This window comes from Melozone crissalis, unplaced genomic scaffold (assembly GCF_028551555.1).
Source record: "Melozone crissalis strain CALT ecotype California unplaced genomic scaffold, PUWL_Pcris_2 ptg000110l_1, whole genome shotgun sequence".
Classification (NCBI taxonomy): Eukaryota; Metazoa; Chordata; class Aves; order Passeriformes; family Passerellidae; genus Melozone; species Melozone crissalis.
The window spans coordinates 482,316-505,374 of record NW_026535887.1 but is presented as its reverse complement, the minus strand read 5'-3'; the positions used below and the strand labels follow the sequence as shown (position 1 = coordinate 505,374).

Sequence of the window (23,059 nt, the reverse complement as noted above, 5' to 3'; positions counted from 1 at the left end):
CTGAGCGCTGTTCTCCTCTTCACCTTCCTCCTCCTCTCCAAGGAAGCCCCCGTTCCCGGAGGAGGAGGGGTGGGCAGGAGACCACCCTGGTGCTGGGGCGCCCCGGAAAGTGCGTCAGGACAGACAGACAGACAGACAGACAGACCGCGCCGTTCTCCGCTTCCTCCTTCTACTCCCCCAATTCCTGGAGTACGGAAAGGAGGGGAAATAAAACCCCTGCGGGCAGAGCGACTCCTGCGATGGGACGGAGGAAACACGAGCTGTCCCGGAGCGGGTGGGAGCCCCCGGCTCGGGGAGGGCCGTGAGCATTCCCCCCTCTGCCCCTCGCCCTGATGGGCTGCGGGAGCGCTTCCCACCGGGAAGGGGTTCCGGGGGAACCCGGGGAAGCACCGAGCCCGGTCCCCGGGCGCTTCTGGGTGGGGGAGACCTGTGCCGCCCCCTTCCCGGCTCGTCCGTGCTAACGCGGGACTGGTTCAGGGCTCTTACAGCAGTCCTGGCCGGCTTATTTTTAAAATATATATATATATATATATATATATATATATATATATATATATATATATATATATATATGTGCGTGCCACATATGTGTGAAAGCTCTGTCCCCGCGCCCAACGGCGATGGGCTGCACCGGGGGCTGAAACTCGGGCTTAAAACGGGCGTCCTCGAGGATTCCATCCATCCATCCATCCATCCATCCATCCATCCATCCATCCATCCATCCATCTCTTGGCTCCGCTGGCCCTAGAGGAGCGGATCCCGCTCCCGGCCGCAGCTGAGCCCATCCCGGCCCCGCTGACCGGAGGCGGCCCCGGCGCTGCGGAGCCTCGGGATTTAACGGGACCCCCCGGGATAAAAACCCCGGGAGCCGCTTCCTCCCACACCGGGGCTGACGCGCTCTGGGCGGCGTGCGGGGCACGCAGTGAGTGACTGCTTCTAGTGCTATTATCCTTTTATTCCCTTCTCCATCATCATATCCTTTTCTTTCTTTCTTTCTTTCTTTCTTTCTTTCTTTCTTTCTTTCTTTCTTTCTTTCTTTCTTTCTTTCTCTCTCTCTCTCTCTTTCTCTCTTTCTTTCTCTCTTTCTTTCCTCTCATTCTCTTATTCTCTCTCTCTCTTTTTCTCTCTCTTTCTTTCTTCCCTTTTTCCCCCGTCTATCCTCTCCACGCCTTTTGTGTCTCGCCCTCTCTCTACCCACCCTCTGTTCCTGGTTCTCCCTTTCCCCCTGCTCTCTCCCTGTCCCCCTGTCTGTCCCCCTGTCTGTCTGTCCGGGTCGGTTCCCGCCGGGATGACCCCGGGGTGCCGCTAGGGGATGCCCTGGCTCAACGCAGCGCCCGCCGCTGCCGCGGGCCCGCAGCCAATCAGCGCCGCCGGGGGCCGGCGGGGCGCGGGCTCTCAGCCAATCAGCTCCTCCCGAGCCCGGCGCCCCAGTTCCTGCTGGCCGCCCATTGGCCGAGCCGGCGGGGGGGCGGGGCCGGGCGCGGCGCCCGGGGGTCCCGTCGGTGCCGGCCCCGCTCGGCTCTCCCGGGTCCCCAGCGGGGCAAGAAGGGGGAAAAAGGGAGAAAAAAACCCTTAGAAACTCCCTAAAACCCCCAGATCGATTGTACAAACTTGGCCGCTGCTGTGCGCTTGTATCCTTCAACACAACAATCATTAAATCCCTTCTGAGCCGCGCCGCTGGAGCACGCCGCTTTATTCCAGCGAGCAGCCCCCGCTCCCGCACCTGCCCGCACATCCCCGTCCCGGGGGGCTCCCAGCCGCTGCCATCCCCGGGATGCCCGCCCGAGAATCCAACCCGTCCCCTCCACGCACCATCACTCCGGGCTGGCCGCTCTCAGAGCTCCAGCGGGACAGCGGGAAAACTTAATTTCCCCCTTAAAAAAAAAAAAAAAGTAGAAAATGAAAAAGAAAAAAATTTAAAAAAAGGAGTGTGTGTGTGTAGGGGACATGGAGAGGAGTTTGTTGCCGGGGGGTTCCCGCGGGGGCAGCGCGGGGGCGGCCGGAGCCGGTCCCCTCCTCAGGCTCCGCCTCCCCCGGGCTTATGACACTGGAACCTCCTTAAGTTGCGTCTCGCCACAGCTGTCTGTAAGCACTGAGCCGGCTGGCGCCATCCTGCTCCTTTCAGAAAGAATGCCTTCCCTGTAAAAAAAAAAAAAAAAAAAAAAAAGAAAGAAAGAAAGAAAGAAAGGGAAGAAAGGGGGAAAAAAAGATTAAAAAAAAAGGAGAGGGAGAGAGAGAGAGAGAGAGGAGGAAAAAAAGTAGGGAAAAAAAAATAGTGCGAGCGAGCACAATCTGATCTGATCAAGCACTTTCAGCTTCATCCCTCCTGGGTCACATACTGCTTCTCCAGCAAGGTTTGTTCGGAATTTCTTGAGCAACTTGTCGCTTTTTAAATTTTTCTTTTTTCCTCCCTCTCCCCACCCTCCTTTTTTCCTCGCTCCTTCCTTTCACCCCCCACTCTCTTCTCCCGTCTCTTTACCCCTTCCTTCCCTTCTCTTTTCCCCCCGTTCCCCCCTTTCTCGGTTGCATAATAATTAATGAGCAATCAGAGTGACTCTGGGCTGCGCAGCAGCGAATGGCACAAGTTCTCACCGGCTTAAGCCGCTGGAGCTTCTCAGGTGCAAATGGAACAAATAAAACAATAAACAAACAACCGCGGGGACCAAAAAAAAAATAAAAAAAAGGGAAAAAGAAAAGCCAAAATAACCCCCTAAAACCAAGGAAAAGTAAGAGCTGGGCGGTAGGAACGCGGTGGGAGCTGCTGGGCTGCGCTCCGAGCTCGGAGAGAGCGAAAGAGAAAGAGGCGCTGGGAGGGAGAGGTGGGTCCAGGGCAGAGCAGGCGCTTCCCAGGGATGGCTGCCGAGGGATGGGATGGGTTTGCTCCTGCCTAAAAAGTCAGGTGCTAAAGTTCAGAACTTCTCAAGTACGTTTCTCTCCCTGCCTCTGCCTCTCCCTCTCTCTCTCTCTCTCTCTCTGCTCCTTCCCTTTCCTCTTTCTCGTTACAGGTGATCAAAGAAGAGAAACATCTGCAACAGAGCGGAAGAAACGAGGGGATCTCGCTTCGTAGAGAAATTTTTCCCCCGAGACTTTTTTTTTGTTTTCCCTTTTTTCCCCCTCCCTTTTTATTTTATTATTTCCCCCCACTTTTTTTTAATTTTTTTTTTTTTTTTTTTTTTTGGAATCGATCGTTTATCACCATACCCCCAACTCTCCCTCCACGCCTTTAAACCAAACCTAACCAGAAACATCCCCGAACTCGCCGGGCGCTTTTCCCCCGCCCTGCTGCACAACTCCGGCGGCGTCTCCCGCTCCGATCTCCAGAAGCCCTCCGCGCCTTGCTGAGGACGAGGAGGAGGAGGACGAGGAGGAAGAGCAGAAGATGGAGGTCTCCACGGACCAGCCGCGGTGGGTGAGCCACCACCACCCGGCCGTGCTCAATGGGCAGCACCCGGACTCGCATCACCCCTCGCTTGGCCATACCTACATGGACCCCACGCAGTATCCTCTCGCCGAGGAGGTGGATGTACTTTTTAATATCGACGGACAAGGCAACCCCGTCCCGCCGTACTACGGCAACTCCGTGAGAGCCACGGTGCAGCGGTACCCCACGGCCCACCACGGTGAGTGTCCGTCTGTCCGTCCCGCCGAGCCCCCCCCGCTGTCGGGCAGACCCTGTCCTGCCGGCGGGGAAGCTGCGTCACGAGTGGATTTTGGGGTTGGCTTATTGGAAATAAATAAAAATTCAGGCTTCCTTCCTTTCTTTCTTTTTTTCTTTCACTTTCTTTCTTTTTTTTTTTTTAATATTTTCTTTCTTTTTAATATATTTTCTTTCTTTCTTTCTTTCTTTCTTTCTTTCTTTCTTTCTTTCTTTCTCTCTTTCTCTCTTTCTCTCTTTCTCTCTTTCTCTCTTTCTCTCTTTCTCTCTCTCTTCCCCTCTTCCCTTCTCTCTTTCTCTCTTTCTCTCTTTCTCTCTTTCTCTCTCTCTTCCCCTCTTCCCTTCTTCCCCTCCTTCTTTTTTTCTTTCCTCCTTTCCTTCCTTCTTTCCTCCCTTCTTTCTTTCTTTCTAGCTCTCTCTTTCTCTCTTTCATCCTCTCTTTATCTCACATCCCTCTTCCCTCTCTCTCTCCTTTCCCTCCTGCTCGCCTCCCTTCTATTTCTTTCTTTTTCATCTTCCTCTTCATTTCTTCCTCTCGCCCCCTTCTCTTCCGCTCTGGTTTCTCTCCCCTCTCTTTAATTAGGCTAACAGTTAGTGTTTTCATACTGTGTTTAGTTTTTGCACGATTAAGCTGCTCTGGGGAAGCAAAGCAAGCTGGAGAGCAGGGGTGTGAAAATGACCCCGCTGTCCTCACGCTTGGGCTATTTAATTCGCACTTGGTGAGCTCGTTAGGCTTGGGACGAAAGTTTTGCACGCATACCCAGGGCAGCACCGTGGCGTGGGTTTAAAATAAGAAAGAAACTTAAAAAAAAAAATATAGCCCGTGGTGTAATTAGGAATCAGAGCCGGTGTGTTGTCCTGAGGGTCCTGCAGGAAGGTAATGATCCGCAATGTGAATCTTGTTCCTGGGTCACAGCTCTCAGAAAGGAGGTGAAATACCTGGGGTCGGTGGGGCCCAGGTCCACGGAGGGATGAGCACTTTGGTGCCATCCTTTATGGAGAAGTGGAGAGGTTCAGTATTTACAACTAGAGTTTACCTGGATGGTTTAAAAAATAAGGAAAGAAATACAAAAAAAAGGGGAAAAAAAAAAGGAGGGAAAAGAACAGAAGATGGTTTGTGAAGCCGGACAGTGCTCTCTGTCATGGCAAAATCTAAATCCCCGAGGTTTGCAGTGGAAATAACCCCAAAATCGTGGAGAAAATGGGATGAGCGGAGTGAGAGGGAGCCGAGCGGGCTCAGGAGGCTGCTCCCAGCCCTCAGCAACTTGTTGAGTTGAGCCTGCATTAGGCTCCGCTCAGTAACTGCATTGTTCTGCCATTAGTCCCTTTAAAACAATTATTTTTAAGGATCAGCAGCCTTTGTCCTTTCTTTCTTTTCTTCCCTTTTCATTTCTTTTTTTTTTCCCAATATATCAGCAGAAAGTGGAAATGCGGTCTCTCTGATCTAGCCTGAATATTATTTACTATGCTACTTCCTGGGGAAGATAATGAATCTTGACCCTTTCTATTCGTATAACCCACCTTCCCTTCCTTTTGAGCAGCGACTTTCAGTATTGTTCACGAGTGCCTGGTATGGTGAAAACCAGTTTGGAGCTTTTCTAGGCACTCAGGATCTCCCCATGCAAACATGTGTGTCCAGCCTGTAACTATCTGTGGCTCCATACATCCGAGTTTGCATCTCTCCTGTATGTTCAGCACTCTCTATGCACTTATCACAATGCCCACAGAGGTTAAGGATCTCTGGGTGTCAGAGACTTTCCAGGGCTTTGTCATCAGACACAAACTTGCTCCCTTCCAATTGAATAACTGTGTTTTCCATCTTCCAGCCATTCGCTCAAGTTGCTGTGGGTTTGGATGGATTTAATTCTTAGGATGGATTTTTCTATTTGTTTGTATTTGCAAGGGCCGAAAATAATTTGAAATATTAGGTACGAGCCCTTAGGAACATTTATAACCAAAGGGAAAAAGATTTCACTGCAGAAATCTAGCGGATTGTTTTTTCCCCACAAAGTCCAGGTCTGTATTTTAAAAGACAAATGAAGTGTCCCTTGTCACAAAAAGGGTTTGGAGCGTTTATTTTGAGGCAATTGGTACCCTCAGCGTGTGCCATACCATAGCGAAAAAGCCCTCTAACATTTCTGTGCAGTCTCGTGGAAGAAGAAAAGACAAATTGAGTGGTTTGCAAAGTTTATCAGCCCTGTTGCAAAGGTCATTATCGTGTCTGTGGGCATTTTCTGGTCTTCGTTTGACCAGACAATTCCCAGGGTTTATAGCTCACTGCTCTGTTCGGGAAATCATTTTCCAGCTAAGACAAAAAAAAAAATATTTCTGCAATCGGGACTTGGCAATTTCACGCAGGATCTTTGCTCCAAAGTCTTCGTGGGATTGCCTGGAAAACGGCGAGAGTGAAGCAGAGCTCACAAATCCGGTGTCACAGGGCTGGCACCCTCCTTGGAGGGTCTCGACCCCAAAACCCGCTCCCCAGCAGGACCGGAGCTGCCACTCCGTGCTCTTGCAGCTTTTAAAATTTAATTTTTAATGAGGAGCGGGGTCTCTCATCAGATGTAACTTCCCTCGCGTGCTGAGCTCTTTGGGAAGGACGAGGGGTGGCGGTGGGATGAGCACGTCCCGGGACCCCACGGGGGCTTTGCCGGGGTGGCAGAGGGATGTGACCGACGTGTGTCCGTGCTTCTCTCCGAGCAGGGAGCCAGGTGTGCCGCCCCCCGCTGCTGCACGGCTCGCTGCCCTGGCTGGACGGCAGCAAGGCGCTGAGCAGCCACCACAGCGCGTCCCCCTGGAACCTCAGCCCCTTCTCCAAGACCTCCATCCACCACAGCTCACCGGGACCCCTTTCCGTCTACCCGCCCGCCTCCTCTTCCACTTTGTCCGCCGGCCACTCCAGCCCGCACCTTTTCACCTTCCCGCCGACCCCTCCTAAAGATGTGTCCCCGGATCCGTCCATCTCCACGCCCGGCTCCACCGGCTCCACCCGGCAGGACGAGAAGGAATGCATCAAATACCAGGTGTCCCTGGCCGATACCATGAAGCTGGAGTCCTCTCACTCTCGGAGCAGCATGGCCTCTTTAGGAGGAGCCACCTCCTCCGCTCACCACCCCATCACTACCTACCCACCGTATGTCCCAGAATACGGCTCTGGACTTTTCCCCCCCAGCAGCCTCTTAGGAGGATCGCCAACCGGCTTTGGGTGTAAATCGCGACCAAAAGCACGGTCAAGCACAGGTAGGGCTTTTGGCTTCTTCATCCCCGTTGCTCGGGAGAGGAAGCTGAGGGAGGGAAAAGTGGGGGGCAGAGGAATGGGGCAGAGAAATGGGGCTGAGCCCTCGCTGTCCCCTCTCGCAGGGACAACATGTGCTCGAGCATCCCTGTGATGAGCAGCAGGGGCTGAACCCTCGTGGGGGACACACACGACGCTTCACCTTCCCCACAGGTTGCTCTGCTAGCTTTATAACCAAATTCCCCCTCGTGCAAGCCTGGCTGGGGATGGAACCAGGCCCAGGAACCCGAACCACCCCCCCGGTGCCGCGGGGCTCCAGACCCGGCCCTTGCAGCGCCCACGGTGCGCTCAGCTGCGGCGCCCGGGGACGCAGCGAAACCGAGGGAACCGCAGCATTAGCGATCTCCCTGTATTTTAATAATGGTGCCAAATCCCGGCCAACCTCCCCCGCCCGCTCTTCCCAGGGCCTCTTCCCATGCGGCGCCCGGGGATGCGGGGCGGGTTTTCCCCGGGGCGCTGCGGGGACTTGGCCCACGCAGCCCCGGCCCCGGCCGGCTCCGGGCCGGGGGGTTTGGATCACCCACAGGACAGTCCCCAAAGTGCCCCCCTATCCTGGGGGCCCCAGCTCTGTGCGCTCCCCGCGGGATGGGCTGCGAGGCAGCTCCGGCTCCCGACGGCTGAACACGCCGGGCTTGGACCTTCTTGTGCACGGAGGGGTGGGAGTGAGCCCAGGGCGGTGTGCTTGTGTGCAGAGGAAAGGGCGATTAGTCAAAACTCTTTTTACCCCCTTTTATTTTTCTTCTTTTTTTTTTTTTTTTTTCTTCTCTATTTTGTTTTTCCGAGGAGGCTGCTGCGGGGTTGCCTGGCATGAATGAGATCAGTTTTCAGGGTTTTTCCAGGGTGACATTTACTCTGTCTGTCTGAGCAGGGACTGTCTCTATTTAGCTGATATGTTTGAGCTAATCCAATTATTTTCAGACTGCTGCACGCGACAGTTGCATTGTTTATCCAGCGCCAGGAACTTTAATAGAGTCCGGATGCGGTTAGAGTGACAAAAAAACCCAGACCTGTATGTTTTGTACATGAAAGCGGGAGAGAGAGAGAGAGATGGGGTGAAACAAAAGAGAGGGACAGAGACTCAAACAGCAGCGGCCGCCCCGTTTAACCGGAGGGGAACAGAATGACCGGGGTATTAGCGGGGCCGGCTGGCCCCAGCGCGGAGCGGGTGCCGTGTCCCGGGTCGGAGCGGGTTGCTGTGGCCCCGGGCGGTGCTGAGCATCCCCCGACGCCCGCCGAGCCGCAGCTCCCGCCGGGGCACCCACCGGCTGCGCGGCATTTTCAAACCGCCTCGGCCCCCTCCACCCTCCCCTCCTGTTTTCCTTTTGCCACTTTCTGTTGCTTTACCTTCTAGAAAGACATCTGCGGTTCGTGATAAACCAACCCCGGCAGCAACACCTATTTTTTTTTTTTTTTTTTTTTTACTTTCTTTCTCTCTCTTTTATTTTTCTTCTCTTTAGAAGTCGATCTTAGCAAGTTAGGACCTCTCAGACAAAGAGGGTCAGAGCTGGAGAAAAAGGAGGAAGGGGGTGATTCTGCAGGATAAAAGAGGGAGAAGCGGCCGCAAATGTATTTTTTTGGTTGCTGCTGGGGAGGTGTGAGAGAAGAGGGGTTCGGTGCGAAGGCTCTGGAGAAACGGCTGCCGTTTGTGGTTAGGGCACGGATGCCTCTTGCTCGAAGGCAGCCCGGGCTGGGGCAGCGGGGAGCCGGCTCTGTGCTGAGCTGGCTCTGCTCTGCTCTGCTCTGCTCTGCCCGGCTGGGCTCTGCCACCGCTCTCAGCTGGGCCACCACCGGCGTTAGGGACAAAAAAACTTCCCCCACTAAACCAAAGGCGCAACAAAAAAACTCCCTTAGCCCTCTGAAAGGAGCTGAGAGGCAGGGGCAGCGCCGTCCCAAGCTGGGGGAGATATCCCACTGCAATAGCCAGAGAGGTGCCCAAAAAGCAGGAGGGAAAGAACTTAGGAGGCAGGCTTGGGGCTGTTTGCTATCCCAGATAGCCAGGGTGGACCATCAGGCTGCAGATGTGGTGGGGAAACCAGAAAGTTCTGAAAGTTTTGGGTGGTGGAAGCTAAATTTCAAATTAATCAATAGCAGATATGGTCAGAGTTGTTATGCATTGGCTGGAGCTGGGGAGGTGTTTTGGGGGTTGTCTGTGATTACTTGGGGGATCCTTGATGTGGTTTGACTGAGGCCAGAGGAAGAGCCCTCCAGGCTCCTCCTAGGAGCTGGAAGAGTGCTCAAGGAATGACACTGGGGTCCTCACACACATCAGAAAGGGGCTCATGGACTTAAATTCTGTCTCCATTATTTTGGGTGTAGAGGGCTGGAGGCTTCTTGCCAAGGTTTTTCTGGTGCCTATGGAAACTTGGGGTCACCAGAGCTGTAGAAGCATTGAGGGGAAATTGTCAGCTCCCCTTCTCCCCCAAAAAGACCTGTAGGAGGAGTGAGAACTTCTTTGGGGAGCCTCTTGAGCCACCATGGTGCTCGGATTGTCATTGTCACCATCCCTCTACCCTGCTGCTGGGACACAGGCCTGATGCTGCCTGTGGAGTGGTGCTGGGGAGAGGAACAGGGTCAGAGCCCACCAGACTGTGCCAGGGACATTGTTCAGTCATGGCTTTGGACCCTTTTTTGGAAAACCTGAGCTTGGGGGGCACTGGCAGGGTCCGGCCTGGCTGGGTCTCTGGAGAGGTTTTGGGTTGTTTTGGGGAGGGGGGGTCTTTGCCCAGCCCCTTTTGTCTCTGCTTTCCCTAAGTGACCCATGTGCTCTCTTGTTTCCAGAAGGCAGGGAGTGTGTAAATTGTGGGGCTACCTCAACCCCTCTGTGGAGAAGGGACGGCACTGGGCACTATTTGTGTAACGCCTGTGGACTCTACCACAAAATGAACGGGCAGAACCGGCCCCTGATCAAACCCAAGAGAAGACTGGTGAGTCTCCCTCTATTTTATTCTTCTTTTTCTGCAGCTTTTGCTTCCTATCTGCAGCTCGGGATGGACAGGGAACCTCAGCCAGCTCCCACTGTGTCCGAGGGCTGGGAGGGAGGGATGCTCGGAGACATAGTCCCAGCTGCTGTGGGCCTCAGTTGTCTGATCCTTTGGCAAACTGCAAAAGTAGAAAAGCAAACTACTCTAGCAAACTGCAAACTGCAAAAAAAGGTTTAAAAATGAAGGTCCAGGGCTTCTTGCAAACCAGAACTGAGTTTTCAACTCCACACGGTGACCTGAGGACAGTGACATTTTCCAGGGTCTAAGGGCAGGATAATAATTTCCTAGTGACCAAAGAGATTATCAGGAATACAGGATTTCTCCTGGGCTCTCCAAACTTCTGCCCTCCACTCTTAAATGTGTCTCTATCCCCCTTGGCTGGTGGTGTCATGGAAAAGGGACACAAACTGAATACTAGGTGTCACTGGGGTGTCACTGCTCCTGCAAAGAGCTGGAACCATCAGCTCCTGGTGCTACCGGTACCTGGTGTGGTCATTTATGTCTGTGCCATCTGGGTCTCAAATGGTGTCACAAGGACACAAGGCAGAGAGGATGGTGAGAGTGCAAAGGGAGGATGGTGAGAGTGCAAAGCTAAGCATGTGCCCAGGCTACAGAAGCTGGAGGAAGATGAAATGAGTGGGTAAATGTTTGAAATAATAGTTACAAGACCGGTGGCTGTTCTAAGCCCAGGCAATGCGTTACAGCATCCCCAGCGATCTGTTCATGCATTTCCCTGGAAGCCACAAAAAGGTCTGGAAGCTGTGGGCATGGCTAATAAATGTGTTAAAGTGTATTTGGCAAATAATCAGGCAGACCACAAGGGGAAAAATATATCAAGTGGGGGCAAAAAAAATTATGGTCGCTGCTTGGGAAGTTATTGAATGTTTCGAATTGAGGCACATTTGGTTTTGTCAGGATTAAAGATGTGGAAGGGCTGTTCAAAATGTGGAGGAAAGGTGGCTCTTTCCTCTCTGTGGAATTTCTGAGCTGATCCATGGATCTGGCCAGTTTGATGAGGCTTGTGCCCAGCATGGCCTGACCCCACAGGCAGGACAGGGCTGGTTAATTTGTGTTCTCCTTGAAGGTGCTCACAGCTCTTAGGTTGGGATCAGCCTCCTCACCTGTGAGACACCCAAAAAATCGTATCAGCTTTGCTCCCTCTGGCTCTGGGAAGCATTTGCAGGGTACATTCCCAGGAAGGGCTGAGCTGTGAGGGGCATCAGCAAGAACTCTGTCTGGCCGTGTGAGTTTTGGGGAAGATGTGGCTTTGCTCCTCTAGCCTGCCAAACTTCCTGCATGTGAAACCTCTCCGTGCCCTCCTGTACGCGCTTTTCCCGTAGAGGAAAAGGTTTGTCTCTCTCATCTTTCACAGCCTTGTTAGAAAAGAGGAAAAGCTTTCTAGGGAGGGAAGTACAGGCTGGAATTTTGATTTTTTTGGGCAGCTCTCTTGTTCTCTTCTCCTCCTCCCCCCTGGCCCTTCTGTCTTAAACACACAGCCCTCGTTTTCTTTATTTTTTTTTTCCTCGTTCTCTCTCTATGTGTAAAGTTAACTTCCTAGGAAAAAGCTGCCGGATATCTGAGCCCTGGAGATAACTCCTAAACAACAGCTCCGTTTCCCCAGTCCAAACACACAGGAGCTTGAGCATATCCAAACAAGCAGAGGGGGAGGCAGAATAGGAAAGCGGCTGGAGAGAGGGGGAGAGCTTTCAAAAAGTGTCTGATGGAACCACGAAAGAATGTCCCGAGTCACCCTGAGCCCGGCACATGTAAAATGAACTATATAAATAAATACATAGTAAAAGGTCATTCTTGGGGAAAAAAAAAAAGAAAAAAAAGAGGAAGAAAGAAAAGAAGTAAAGGGAGACCTTGTCTTGCATTATCGTTCCAATCTTTGGGCATTTTAGTTAAAGTTACAAAAAGTTCCCCTTCTTTAAATGCGGCCTTTGCTAAATGTGAAATTTGATTTTTCTACTTCCTCCCGTCCCCCACTTCCAGCACTGCCTGGGAAAAAGAAAAAAAAAAACCCAAAACATCCCTAATGCTGTTTGCACCTATATTTATTTCCCTTGCTAACCTCTGAAAAAAAAAATTAGTCAGAAGGCACCAGAGCTGGGCTTGCATTTGCACTTTCTGTGCCTGGATGTGGACGTGCATGTAGCTGTGGCTTGAGTGGATCTCTCCTGCTGTGAAGGCAGGCGGGCTGTGGATGGAGGCTCAGGGTGGGGATCCAGCTCCTTCCCTCTGCCACAAGGTTCCTGCGTGACCTCGGGCTGGTTTCATAGGCTCTGATCACAGCTGCACTGAAACTGATGATAGGATTTGATGGGTGGGAGAGAGGAGGCAAAGAAATTCTTAGATGATGAGAACCCTGCCCAAGCCTTGTTAAATTCAATGGGTGTCTTCGTGAGGTGTACTTTAGGTGACAGGGATGAAGTCTTGCTGGCTGAGGGGGCTCAGGCAGCTCTGCTTCATCTCGAGGGGGAAGGTGGAAGACCTGGAGATGTTGGCAGGGGAATCCTGAACAGGCAGGTGGTACCACACCATCGCTGCCTAAAAATTCTTCAGCCCTCCTGGAGGCCATTCCTGTCCCTGTCACAGGCAGTGGCAGCCCCATTGCTGCTGAGATAAAATCTTCCTTTAGTTTTTCTCCCATTCCCATGCAGATGCAGAGCTCTCAGTTTCCACGTCAAGCCAAGCTGGTTTTGGAAGGATTATAACCAATTTCTCAGCAGGCCCATGCACATGCAATCTTATTTTAGGAAAATGATGCTTGGAGCTTTGTGGGTAAATGCAGACACTGAAAATGCCCCTTAATTAAGCATCTTTATTAACACTTGGTTCCTCCAACCTCCTCAATTTCACCTTTTCATCACTGTTAGAGCTTCTGAAGTTGTTCCTTTGCTCACCAGCAGCTGTGCCATGGGCTGTGGTCCTGTGGATGATATGGGGCAGCTAATTAGTCATCCCATGACTGCCATGGCCAGGCCCCTAGTCGCTGATGAGCGTCAGTGGATGCCATTGCTGGGAGCTTTACAATAGCGTTATTATTCATTGTTTCCTGCCCGCTGCCCGTGTCTCCGGTAGAAGTTGGTACAGCATAAAAGGTGCAGCCTGGGACCGAAAGAGCTTAAAATACTCAGCTAATGATGCTGAATTTTTGCAAGTGAAACACAGTAGGTGGAAATAGTTTAAGAGAAGACAGTAGATGTTGTGATTTATTTGCTTATTTAATGTCAGAATTTGTTTGAAGGCGGCGAGGTGGTGACCAGGCGTGTCTTTTGAACGCACTTGCTGTAGGAGAAATTACGGCGAGCGCTGCGTAGAAACCCCAAATATCTTCAAAGGGGATGTTTCCCCTGTGTGGGCTGAGCCAAATATCACTGGTTTTTAGAAATTTCCTTAGGCTTGATTTTTGGGTCTGATAAAGGCAAAGCTGCCACCAAGAGATTCAATCCAGCCTCGTGCCCCTCCAAGCCCCGCGCGCCGAGTGTCAGGAGTTGGGGGGCAGAGAGCTACAGACTCTTCTTCAGCTCTTTAGTGAGAACCTGGCTTTACAAGCTCCATTTTTGTCTCCTTGCTGCCTTTGGAACACATTCATCATTTAATTATCCTGGTGATTTTGAAGGCAGCCCAGTTTGGGTCCATGGCGTGGTCAGCGTGCGCGCACATCAGTTCAGGGCTCTGCTCTTCATGGTGGGATGTTTCATCTTCTCTGCTGGCCCTGGGATTTTTTCAAGTCCCATGCACTGCCCCCAACTCCTGCTTGTCACCAGCACAGAGAAGTCAGCTAAAGGTCTTCTTGGGACTGGCTTGGTTCAGAGTGGTTTATGGTCAAGAAAAATGGAACTATCCCTACAGGCAGCCTGAGAGAGCCACTCGCTGTCGGATCAGCCACTCTGTGATGCTTCCTAGTGCTCATGGGCATTGTCTTATTTATTTTTTAGACAGTCCTTTTTGTCTAATTAAATGAAAAAAAAAATCCTCCCCTATCTAAAGCAAAACCAACCCGTCCTCTCTCCACCTACGCCGCATTCAATTATGATTAAAATTGCAACATGACCTAACAAGAGCTGGTATTAATGCTAAGGCTGTGCCAGTGTCCATGTTTGCATTTTGGGTTTGTTGTACGGTATCCAAAGATGCGGTATTTTCTTTCTTTCTTTTTTTTTTAAATGTTGGATGTGCTACAGTGTGCGGCTGTGTGGGGTGAGGGGTAAATTTGAAACAGTAAGAGCACAAAAGAGAGCATTAAAGGCTCAGTTCTGCAAGGTGCCAAGCATTGCTATGATCTGGCAAATCGCTTAAGCACATGTTTTAACTTTAAGCACATGAGCAGTTCCATTGAAAGCAACGCATCGGGATGAAATCAGAGCTCTGGGACCATGTCATATTGATGAAGAATAGATAGGATGGGGATCTAAAGGTCTTTTTTTTTTTAGGAGCTGTAGGCATTTGCGCACAGGCAAGCACACATACGCGCTCACACAGCAGTCTGAAAGCTCCTGTTCCTCCTTCAGAGGCAGAAGCACAATTTGTTTGCTAAAGTTACAGTTTTTAAATGATAAGTACGAATTTATGCATGTGAAAGAAGAGCAACTTTACTAAATTTGACTTTGCTAAGTCATTATCACAGCTAACAAAAAAATCTTCCGTATACACTTTGCCACGTAGATTTTTTTCTTGTTCCTACCCCTTTATGAAACGGTAAATTCTTCTTTCAGGCTTGTTACCAATCCTTAAATAAACATGAAGGTTTGGGCTGAGAAAAGGGTGTAATTAAAAAGTTGGGATTCTTGCTCCTTGCCACGGTGTTATTTCCGATCTGGAGCCTGTCTCCTTTGAAGCTGAGCTGAGCTTACGGGACCGGGCTGCGCTTGCGGTCGGGCCCGGCGAGCAGCTGCCCACCCTGGTCTCTTGCTGGAGCCGGAGTGACTCACGCCCTTGACTCCAGCAATTGTCAGTTCAGGCCCTGACTGCAGAATTAGACCCCTGGGGGGTCTGGGAGAATTAAGATGGAAAAACATGTTGGCATTTAAATAACATTTTCCCCTCTGGAATGGGCTGTGCCAGCGCTGCTAATTTTGATGAGTTCTATCACAGGTTTAGCACTCACTTTTAGGATGCCCTTTGGCACCTGATTCAGTTCACATATAATTTGGGATTAAAGTACCTTGGGGATTTTTTTTCACAATTATTATTTGTTCTCACAAGTCAGTTTCTGGAAGCCTCTGCTGATGCGCGTCAGTCTTGCAGGGTTGATGTTTTCTTTCTCAGAAATTTTGCTGATCACATTTTTTTATTTTTTTTTAACACGGGTGTTTTTCTCTTCCTCTCCTCCTCTTTCCCTCCTTCCCACAGTCTGCAGCCAGGAGGGCGGGCACGTCCTGTGCAAACTGTCAGACCACCACTACCACCCTGTGGAGGAGAAATGCCAACGGCGATCCCGTCTGTAATGCCTGTGGGCTCTACTACAAGCTGCACAATGTAAGTGTGACTGGAATACTCAAAAATGGGGCCTCAGCTTTGGTGCTCAATGATCCAAACTCTTCCTTAACTTGAGGATTTCCAGTCTCGGGTGGTGCCGAGACCTCTGTTATCCCTTTGGGGACCTTGGGGTTTGGAGCGATGAGCCGTCAGACTTTCAAACGCATCCTATCTGACTTGGGGAGGTATAAAACAAGGCTGTCCATGGGTATTGTTAGAGCTTTTCCTTGCTTGAGCCAAGAAAGGAGGGGTGGGTCAACACAGAGAGACATTATCTGTTGCTGATTGGGCTCAGAGAGTTGGAAAAGACAACACACTGTCCTGCAAGCCGATACCCCTCCTATGCGTAGCTTGGTTCCTCCAGCAAATACAAACTCTGGAAAAAAAAGAAATACGTGCCAGAAACTATTTAGATCATTCTTGGGTTTGTGGCTGCCTTTGTCCTGTCCCCAAAGATGATTTATTTAGGCCCTGTGTTTGTGCTGGTTGATGCAAACGAGTCCCAAACCAAAAAAGGGCTTGATTTAGTTAGCGGGTTGCAGAGTCTGCTCAACCTGTGATGTGAATTTCAAAGCAACTGTCATGGAAGGGAAGGAGAAATGAAATGAAATGAAATGAAATGTAATGGCTGGCAGATTTAATCTAATATCTCCATGCAAAGCCAGCTTGCAGGAACCAGGGATATGTGCCCCAGGGAAAGAGCTAAAGGGGCCTGAAAAGTCTTCTACTGAATAATACTGCTAATAAAGGAGACTTAAGGCTACTCCTGTTCCTCTCATTCCACTTGTGGCATTAGAATAATTATTATGTCAAAAGAAGGAAAAGACTTCCAATTTCTCTGCTTTGATATACTTTTTTTTCCACTAGTGGTTGATGGCTTTGTGTTTGGTTTGGAAATCTGGGGCTGTGTTTTGCCCTTGTGTCCACCCATGGAAACACATCAAAGACGTATCGGGTTTCATGGGGCGTCCAACCCTTGTGGTATCAGTCCCTTCCATTTGTTATTTCAAAGAGTTTGGTTTCTTAGGATGAGTAAACAAGTTTGGATTAAGTAGAAAAGACACCCCAACAAACAACCAGGCTAATTTTTCACCTGTTTCATGGGAGGCATCTCTCTTGGAAAAAAGGAAAATGCGTTTACCTTTTAGTGGGCAGGTGTCTCAGCACGCTTTGAGTCTGATGTAGCAAGTAAAGCTTGTCATCAAACTCTCAGTGTGATCACTGCAAACACCCTGGGTTGGACCCAGAGTGAAAACTCTCAGAATATCACGAGAAAATATTCTGTTTGCTATTTCCTTGGCAAGAAGGGATCAAGGTCAGAAAGCTTCACTGTGCGGGGATCTATGCTTGTGCTGTTTCCATTTTGGCCTTGTAGTCACCAGTGGTAGGACTTAAATCAGGAAGTTTTGGAAACCTCTAAGGAGCTGCTCCTCCTGTAGCCAGCAAAGCTCTTTGAAGGAAATAGGCTCTTCTCAGTTGGTGCTGGTGGATGCTTGTGTTATATTGGGGTGACTTCTACCCTTGAAGACAGTGTAGTTCCTCCCCATGCCTGCAAAAGATGGCAGGATGGTGAGTTACGATGTGCCTGGTTCCATTGTAGACATCTGACTGGAGAAATCTCCTCCTGAAGTGTTTAGAATGATGTCTGAGTGCTGAGGTTCTTCAGAAATGTGCCTGCAAGAGCACCTCCTTTTATTTTTTTTGCACTAACACTGCAAACCTGTTTGGCCTGAATTGACCTCTAGATCCAGTGTTTAGGGAAACGCCGATCCAGCTGTGAAATCTGTGACATGGGGCAGGCCTTGAGCACATTGGAACCATTTTCATATTCATTAAAAACACCAACAGCTGCTTAAAAGCTCAGCACAGCTACTTACCAAAGTCAAGTAGTATCTTGCCTTATGAGCAACGCCATTAATGGATCCTGCTTAAATGAAACCCCCAGAGGACTGAGCTCCTGTGTGCAGCAAAATAACCAGGCAAGGATACTAAAATCCAGATATGAGTGGGTAGATCTTTTTTTTAAAAATTTTCCTAAGGTACTTAGCAAATTATTTAGTGAAGTATTTACTAAAGTATTTAGTCATGACCGTGGTGAGAAGTGTGGTCTTGCCCCCTGTGTGTATATTATCTTGTGATTTCCATCAGGAGAGGGGTCAGAAATAGAGAGGCTGATTGTAGCATGTCCCTCCCCAGCAGCTGTCAGCATGGATGTTGTGCCAGTGGAAGGTCTTTGGATGCTTGGAAGTCGACTTAACCCTGTTTCAGGCTAGGCTGTAGCAAATTCCTGTCTGCTGTTTTATCCACCCCCACTCCCCATTTTTTCTTTTCTTTGGGTTTAATGAAATTTTCTGGTACCTTAACTTCATTAGGATATTTTAATGGATTGATCTGCAGTTGAAATTTACCCAGATTTTATGTCCACACCGGGAGCGATTGCAGTGAAAAGGCGAATTTTTTTTTCCACGGTGTTAATTTTTTCATGGAGCTATATCAGTTTGTTTTACTGTTGATTCCCACAGCTTAAGCAAACCCATTTGTCAGTAGGATATAAGCAATAATCATAATAGTCTTGGGGTGCATTTAGTGAAGCTGTTGGCATTCCTCCCACTGACTTCAACAAGAGCCGGCTCCATTAACACCAGTGTTAACAATGACTAATATTTCACATTGATACGGTGCCTTTCATCCCGTGGCATCCCAGAGTGCTTTCTAAGATACAGCCAGCCTGGAAGATTAACCCAACGTTGTAATGACTATGTCTGAAGGATAAATCCACTTCAGTGACAGGACCTTATTGAGGTCAATGGCAAAATCCCATTGTCTTCAGTCAGAGCAAGATCAGGCCTATAATGGTTAAGACTATCCCCTGGATTTGATCTGTTGAATACGAGGTTCTCATCCTTGTTATTTTAGTCCTTAGAAATGGGATGAGCCTTTGCACACTTCAGGGATGGGTGGGAGTGTACCTTGCTGGAGGTGCACATTGGGCTGGCCTGAGCCTGTAGAAGTGAGTGATTTGCCATTATTTTTGGTAAAATTCATCAGAAAAGGCCCCTTTCACAATACCCCAAAGCAGGCCTATGTGTCCCGAGAGCAGAGCAGTCAGTATTTTGCATATGATAAAACAAAGAGCATAATTCCTGCCCATAATTAATTGGCTCCATCTGAAATTAATGAATTTCATATACATGCGTTGGGCTGGTTTAATTTTAATTTAGCATGTGTTTGTCATTTTTATCAGAATGAATTTTCACGGAGAAGGTCTTCCCTCTGGGTCTTTCATTTCTCTACCCCAGAAACAGAGATGGGTCCTTGGCTTTGATGTTTTGGGGACCACTTTTACCCTGCTGTGACTGGTCTTTGAAGTCACTGGAAAAAATTTCCAGCTTGCTGCTTTGATTGTGCTGGTTCCTGACATTTATCTGAGAATTTATCTGTTTGGCTCTCGGGTTAGTTACCTGCTTGGAGTGTGAGACCATTTACAGTGGGATGATGTGGCCAGACAACAGCGTGGATGGCAGCTCCGTCCCCAGCTGTGGGGCTGGCCACGGCTTTGTCACCATCCTGACACAGAGCTGGTGCTCCCACCCTTGAGTTTCACATCAAATCGTGGCCTGGGCCATCCTGTTCTTAGAGACTGAGTGAAACAGGAGGGATGCTGCTTTGGGAAAGTGTTCACTGTCCTGTGGGACATGACACCAGGCAAGGGTCAGGACCCTGTGCTTGTTCCATGACCCAGAACAGCCCCAGTCCCACCACCAGGCTTATGTCACTTTGCCACAACCAGCTGCCAAGCTTGAAACTTTGCTGCTTCAACTGGAGATTGGTTCTGGCTGCCCCTGAGCCCTTGTGTAGTGATACAGATCCTCATTTGAAGCTGGTGGGGCAGGGGCTGTGTGTGCCTCCCCAAACCTGAGCTGGATTTGTCAGGGATTGGCGCTCCCTGGCCTCCTCTGATGTTGCTGCCTGGTGGGACTCACCTGGGACTTCTCCCTGGCTTTGAACCTGGGCAACACCTCCCTGCTAAAAACTTAAAACAGGCCAGGCAAAGCTTCCCAATCCCAGTCATTTATTCGGAGCAAAGGGCCATCCTTGTGTGTGCATCCTCATTCCCTCAGTGAGGATAGAAAGTCAGGGAAGTGGGTTATGTTGTGTTTGGAACCCACAATATTTTAAATTCTGCTTGTTGCTGCCACAGGGCTTTTGTTGGGCTGCTCATGAGTAGATATTTCCTACCTTTAGCTGTTGGCAAGCAGGGCTGCTCTCTCTATCTCCCTTTATCCAGAGGCAGAGGAATTAGCCTTTTATTCACCCATTTTTAGGTGAGGTGAAGGCTGCTGTCACTGCTGGTAAAAAGAGCCTGGGGTCACAAAGACTGGAATGACAAACCAGAGATGAGCCAGGTCCTTCTCCCCATAATTCCATCCTTGCATGTAACAGGGAGTTATTTTATCCTGGCCTCCCTGGGGAGAGAAATCCAGGAATGATGCTCATGCTGTGGAAAGGGACCAGAAAGGGGCTGAGGAGCAACAAGTGAAACTTTGCTGTGATCTGGAAGGGGGGAATGCTTTGTTCCTTGTACTGATTTAAGGTCTTATGGACACAGAGTTGCTCAGGACCTTTGCAGGAACATCTTTTCATTGTCCTCTACAGTAGATCCTGGTGGACGGTGGACCCATTTTTTCTCCCTTTTGCAGAATGTCCATCAGCACCATCATGTGCTCACATTTATTATGAGAAATGGTTCAGCCTCAGGGTGATTTGCTGCATTCTGCTACAGGTGAAATCCTACAGAGGAGCCAGAGCAAGACCCATTTTCATTCTCAAACACAGATTTTTTAGTTTGTTTAGGGACATTGGAGGCATAAATCCCTTCCCCAGTGTGGTTTGTGGGAGTTTCATGTCACCTGTGCCATGTTGTGATGCTGGCTCTCTATGCAGTACAGAATCACAAAATCATGGAATATTCTGAGTTGGAAGAGACCCACTAGAATCATCAAAGTCCAACCCCTGGCCCTGAACAGGACAGCTTCAAGTAATAAGAATAATAAGAATTTCTTAGAGGGTATCCAACAGAACTTTTGCTACCATTTCCTAACCCTGATGAATACATGGATGATCATTTCTGCTGTGTAGTTTCAGGAGGAGAATTTAATGTTTATTTCACCTACAGATACATTTGTATGCATGCAGAAAATGCTTTGCTGGTCAGCACAGATACTTGTTTCAGCCTCCCTAAAAAAAACCTGGAAGCCTTTAGAAATAAAACCAGATTAGCTAAAGAAAACCAGAAAGGATGATCAGAGCAAAATCTTTGGTAAGAAGAAAAACAAGACAAAACCCCGTGCCTTTTGTGGAGAGTTGCCCAGCTTCCTAATGGAGCTGTGAAAGCCTGAGACCCCTCACAGCACTGAAATCCCAGCAGTTCTTGCTGCTAATGGTTTTAGATCAGACAGGAAGCCTCAGGGTGAGACGGTGTCTGTGGGGAATATTTCCAGGAGGTAATGATTGGTTTCATACCTAAACACAATGCAATTACCTAATGTGCAGATAGTTGAAATTTTTCAGCTGCTATGAATTATTCGGGTATGTTTTGCTCCTGTGTGGCTCTGCCAGCAATTTTCTGTCATCTTGTCTTCAGAAATTTCAACTGAGCTTGGGATTTCCTGGAGGGATCTGAATTTTGGGATGGAAATGGAGAGGTTGGGTAGCACATGGTGTGTACAGGGGAGGAAGGGGGCTGTGACCAGCTGGTCCTGCTGGACTGGGGCATGGGGTACTCAGATCCCACGGTGATTTGGGGAGAAGGGATGGAAGCACAAAAAAAAATAATTGATTTTTGTTTAGATTAACAGACCCCTGACTATGAAGAAGGAAGGAATTCAGACCAGAAACCGAAAGATGTCTAGCAAATCCAAAAAGTGCAAAAAGGTCCATGACAACCTCGAAGACTTTCCCAAGAGCAGCTCCTTTAACCCTGCAGCCCTCTCCAGACACATGTCCTCCATCAGCCACATTTCACCCTTCAGCCACTCCAGCCACATGCTGACCACACCGACACCGATGCATCCTCCATCCAGCCTCTCCTTCGGACCTCACCACCCCTCCAGCATGGTCACTGCCATGGGTTAGCAAGAGAGCTCCCCTGCTGAATGCTTACAGTCTCAAAATGAGATTTACTTTATATACTACTTGCATTTTTGCAGGCGTGTGGTTATGGGTCCGACGTCCCGAATCAAATGGGAGAGGGGAAAAAAAAAAAAAAGAGTTAAAAAAAAAAAATAGAAAAAAAAAAAGGTTATTTGAAGGCGTAAGAGAGGAAAAGAAAAAAAAATTAAAAATGCAGAAAAAAACTACAAAAAGCACAAAAAAAGGAAAAAAAAAAGAAAAAAAAGAAAAAAGTTAAAAAAAAAAAGTTTTAAAAAAGTGATGTTTGCCACTTTTTAAAGGAACTCACTATGGCATCTATGTATTCTTACCCACTGAATCTGGATACCATTTGTGAATAAGCCATTCAGAACTTGCATTCCCTATTGGACAGGATCTCTAGTGCTGTGAAAAAAATAAAATAAAATAAAATAAAAAATGCTGAACATTGCATATAACTTATATTGTAAGAAATACTGTACATTTGAGGAAGACTTTATCGCATCTGAGGAGCTGTAAAGAAAAAGGCATGAAGGACTCCGAAAGAGAATTTTTTTTAAAGGAAAAGAAAAAAAAAAAAGAAGATGGGAGGACAATTTAAAAACCAGAAAAACAAACAATGCAGACCAAGAGGAAACGCGGTCTTATGAACAAATGGACCAACTGCCAGTCATGTCTTCTCCTTTTATTTTATTTTTATTTTGGTTTTTTGTTTTGGTTGGTTTTTATTTTGGTTTCTTTTTTTGTTTTTCTGTTTCCGGGGAGGGGGAGGGGGCTGGCTAGAACGGTTTTGATGATGCATTAACTAACTAACTAACTAAATAACTAAATAAATAAAACCTGTAGGGAGGTCATTCATTTTGGGCCACGGGCCCTTTGCATAGGAAGTACCAATGGTGTCAGGCAATCAGTGTTAACATGCGGACATTGCCAACAAGGGGGTTTCAGATAGCCATTCTCCAGGTCTCTACGCATTGTGAACAAGTTCCTGTAATTGTTGTTTGTATGTATAATTCAACGCACCAAAATAAGAAAGATGTAGATTTATTTCATCCTATTATACAGACTGAATGGTTGTATAAATTTATTTACTGCTAGTGATAAGACCTGCTCTTTTTTTTTTTGTTTTTTTTTTTGTTTTCATATTTTTTCCTCTTTTTTTTTTTTTTTTGGAGAATAAACTAGATTAAATTCTGTTGACTTAACAGTGTTTTGTGCTTGGGGGTGGGGAAAGGAATATTTTTCTTTCTTTATTAATTTTTCTTAGCATTTGTTTGGATGGTATTTATGACATAGTGACCACGGGTACGGGAATGTCTGTCTGTGCGCTCATGCTGACAGCCAAAGCAATGTTTGCAGTGGCTTGATGATAAAAAAAAAAGATAAATCACAGAACAAAGGAGGAAAAAAAAAAACCCCTCAAAAATAAATGGACTGCATGTTAGTGTAACCCCACTGTCCGGTGTGTGCTCCCTGTCCCTTGTGTCCCTGTCC

General features: G+C 48.5%; 1 protein-coding gene across 3 annotated transcripts; it reads left to right on the top strand.

Moving 5' to 3' along the window:
- Positions 1-3,379: 3,379 nt before the first annotated feature.
- GATA3 (GATA binding protein 3) lies at positions 3,380-21,570 on the top strand. 3 transcript variants are annotated; one of them, XM_054292439.1, is made up of 5 exons: positions 3,380-3,620; positions 6,359-6,895; positions 9,732-9,874; positions 15,290-15,415; positions 21,266-21,570. In XM_054292439.1, exons 1-5 carry the CDS (start codon positions 3,380-3,382, stop codon positions 21,548-21,550), a joined length of 1,332 nt encoding a protein of 443 aa, XP_054148414.1. In that variant the 3' UTR covers positions 21,551-21,570. The 3 variants fall into 3 exon arrangements, with proteins under 3 accessions (XP_054148414.1, XP_054148413.1, XP_054148415.1); XM_054292438.1 differs by having other exon boundaries at positions 9,729-9,874; XM_054292440.1 differs by having other exon boundaries at positions 3,380-3,626; positions 6,356-6,895; positions 9,729-9,874.
- The last annotated feature ends 1,489 nt before the right edge of the window (positions 21,571-23,059 follow it).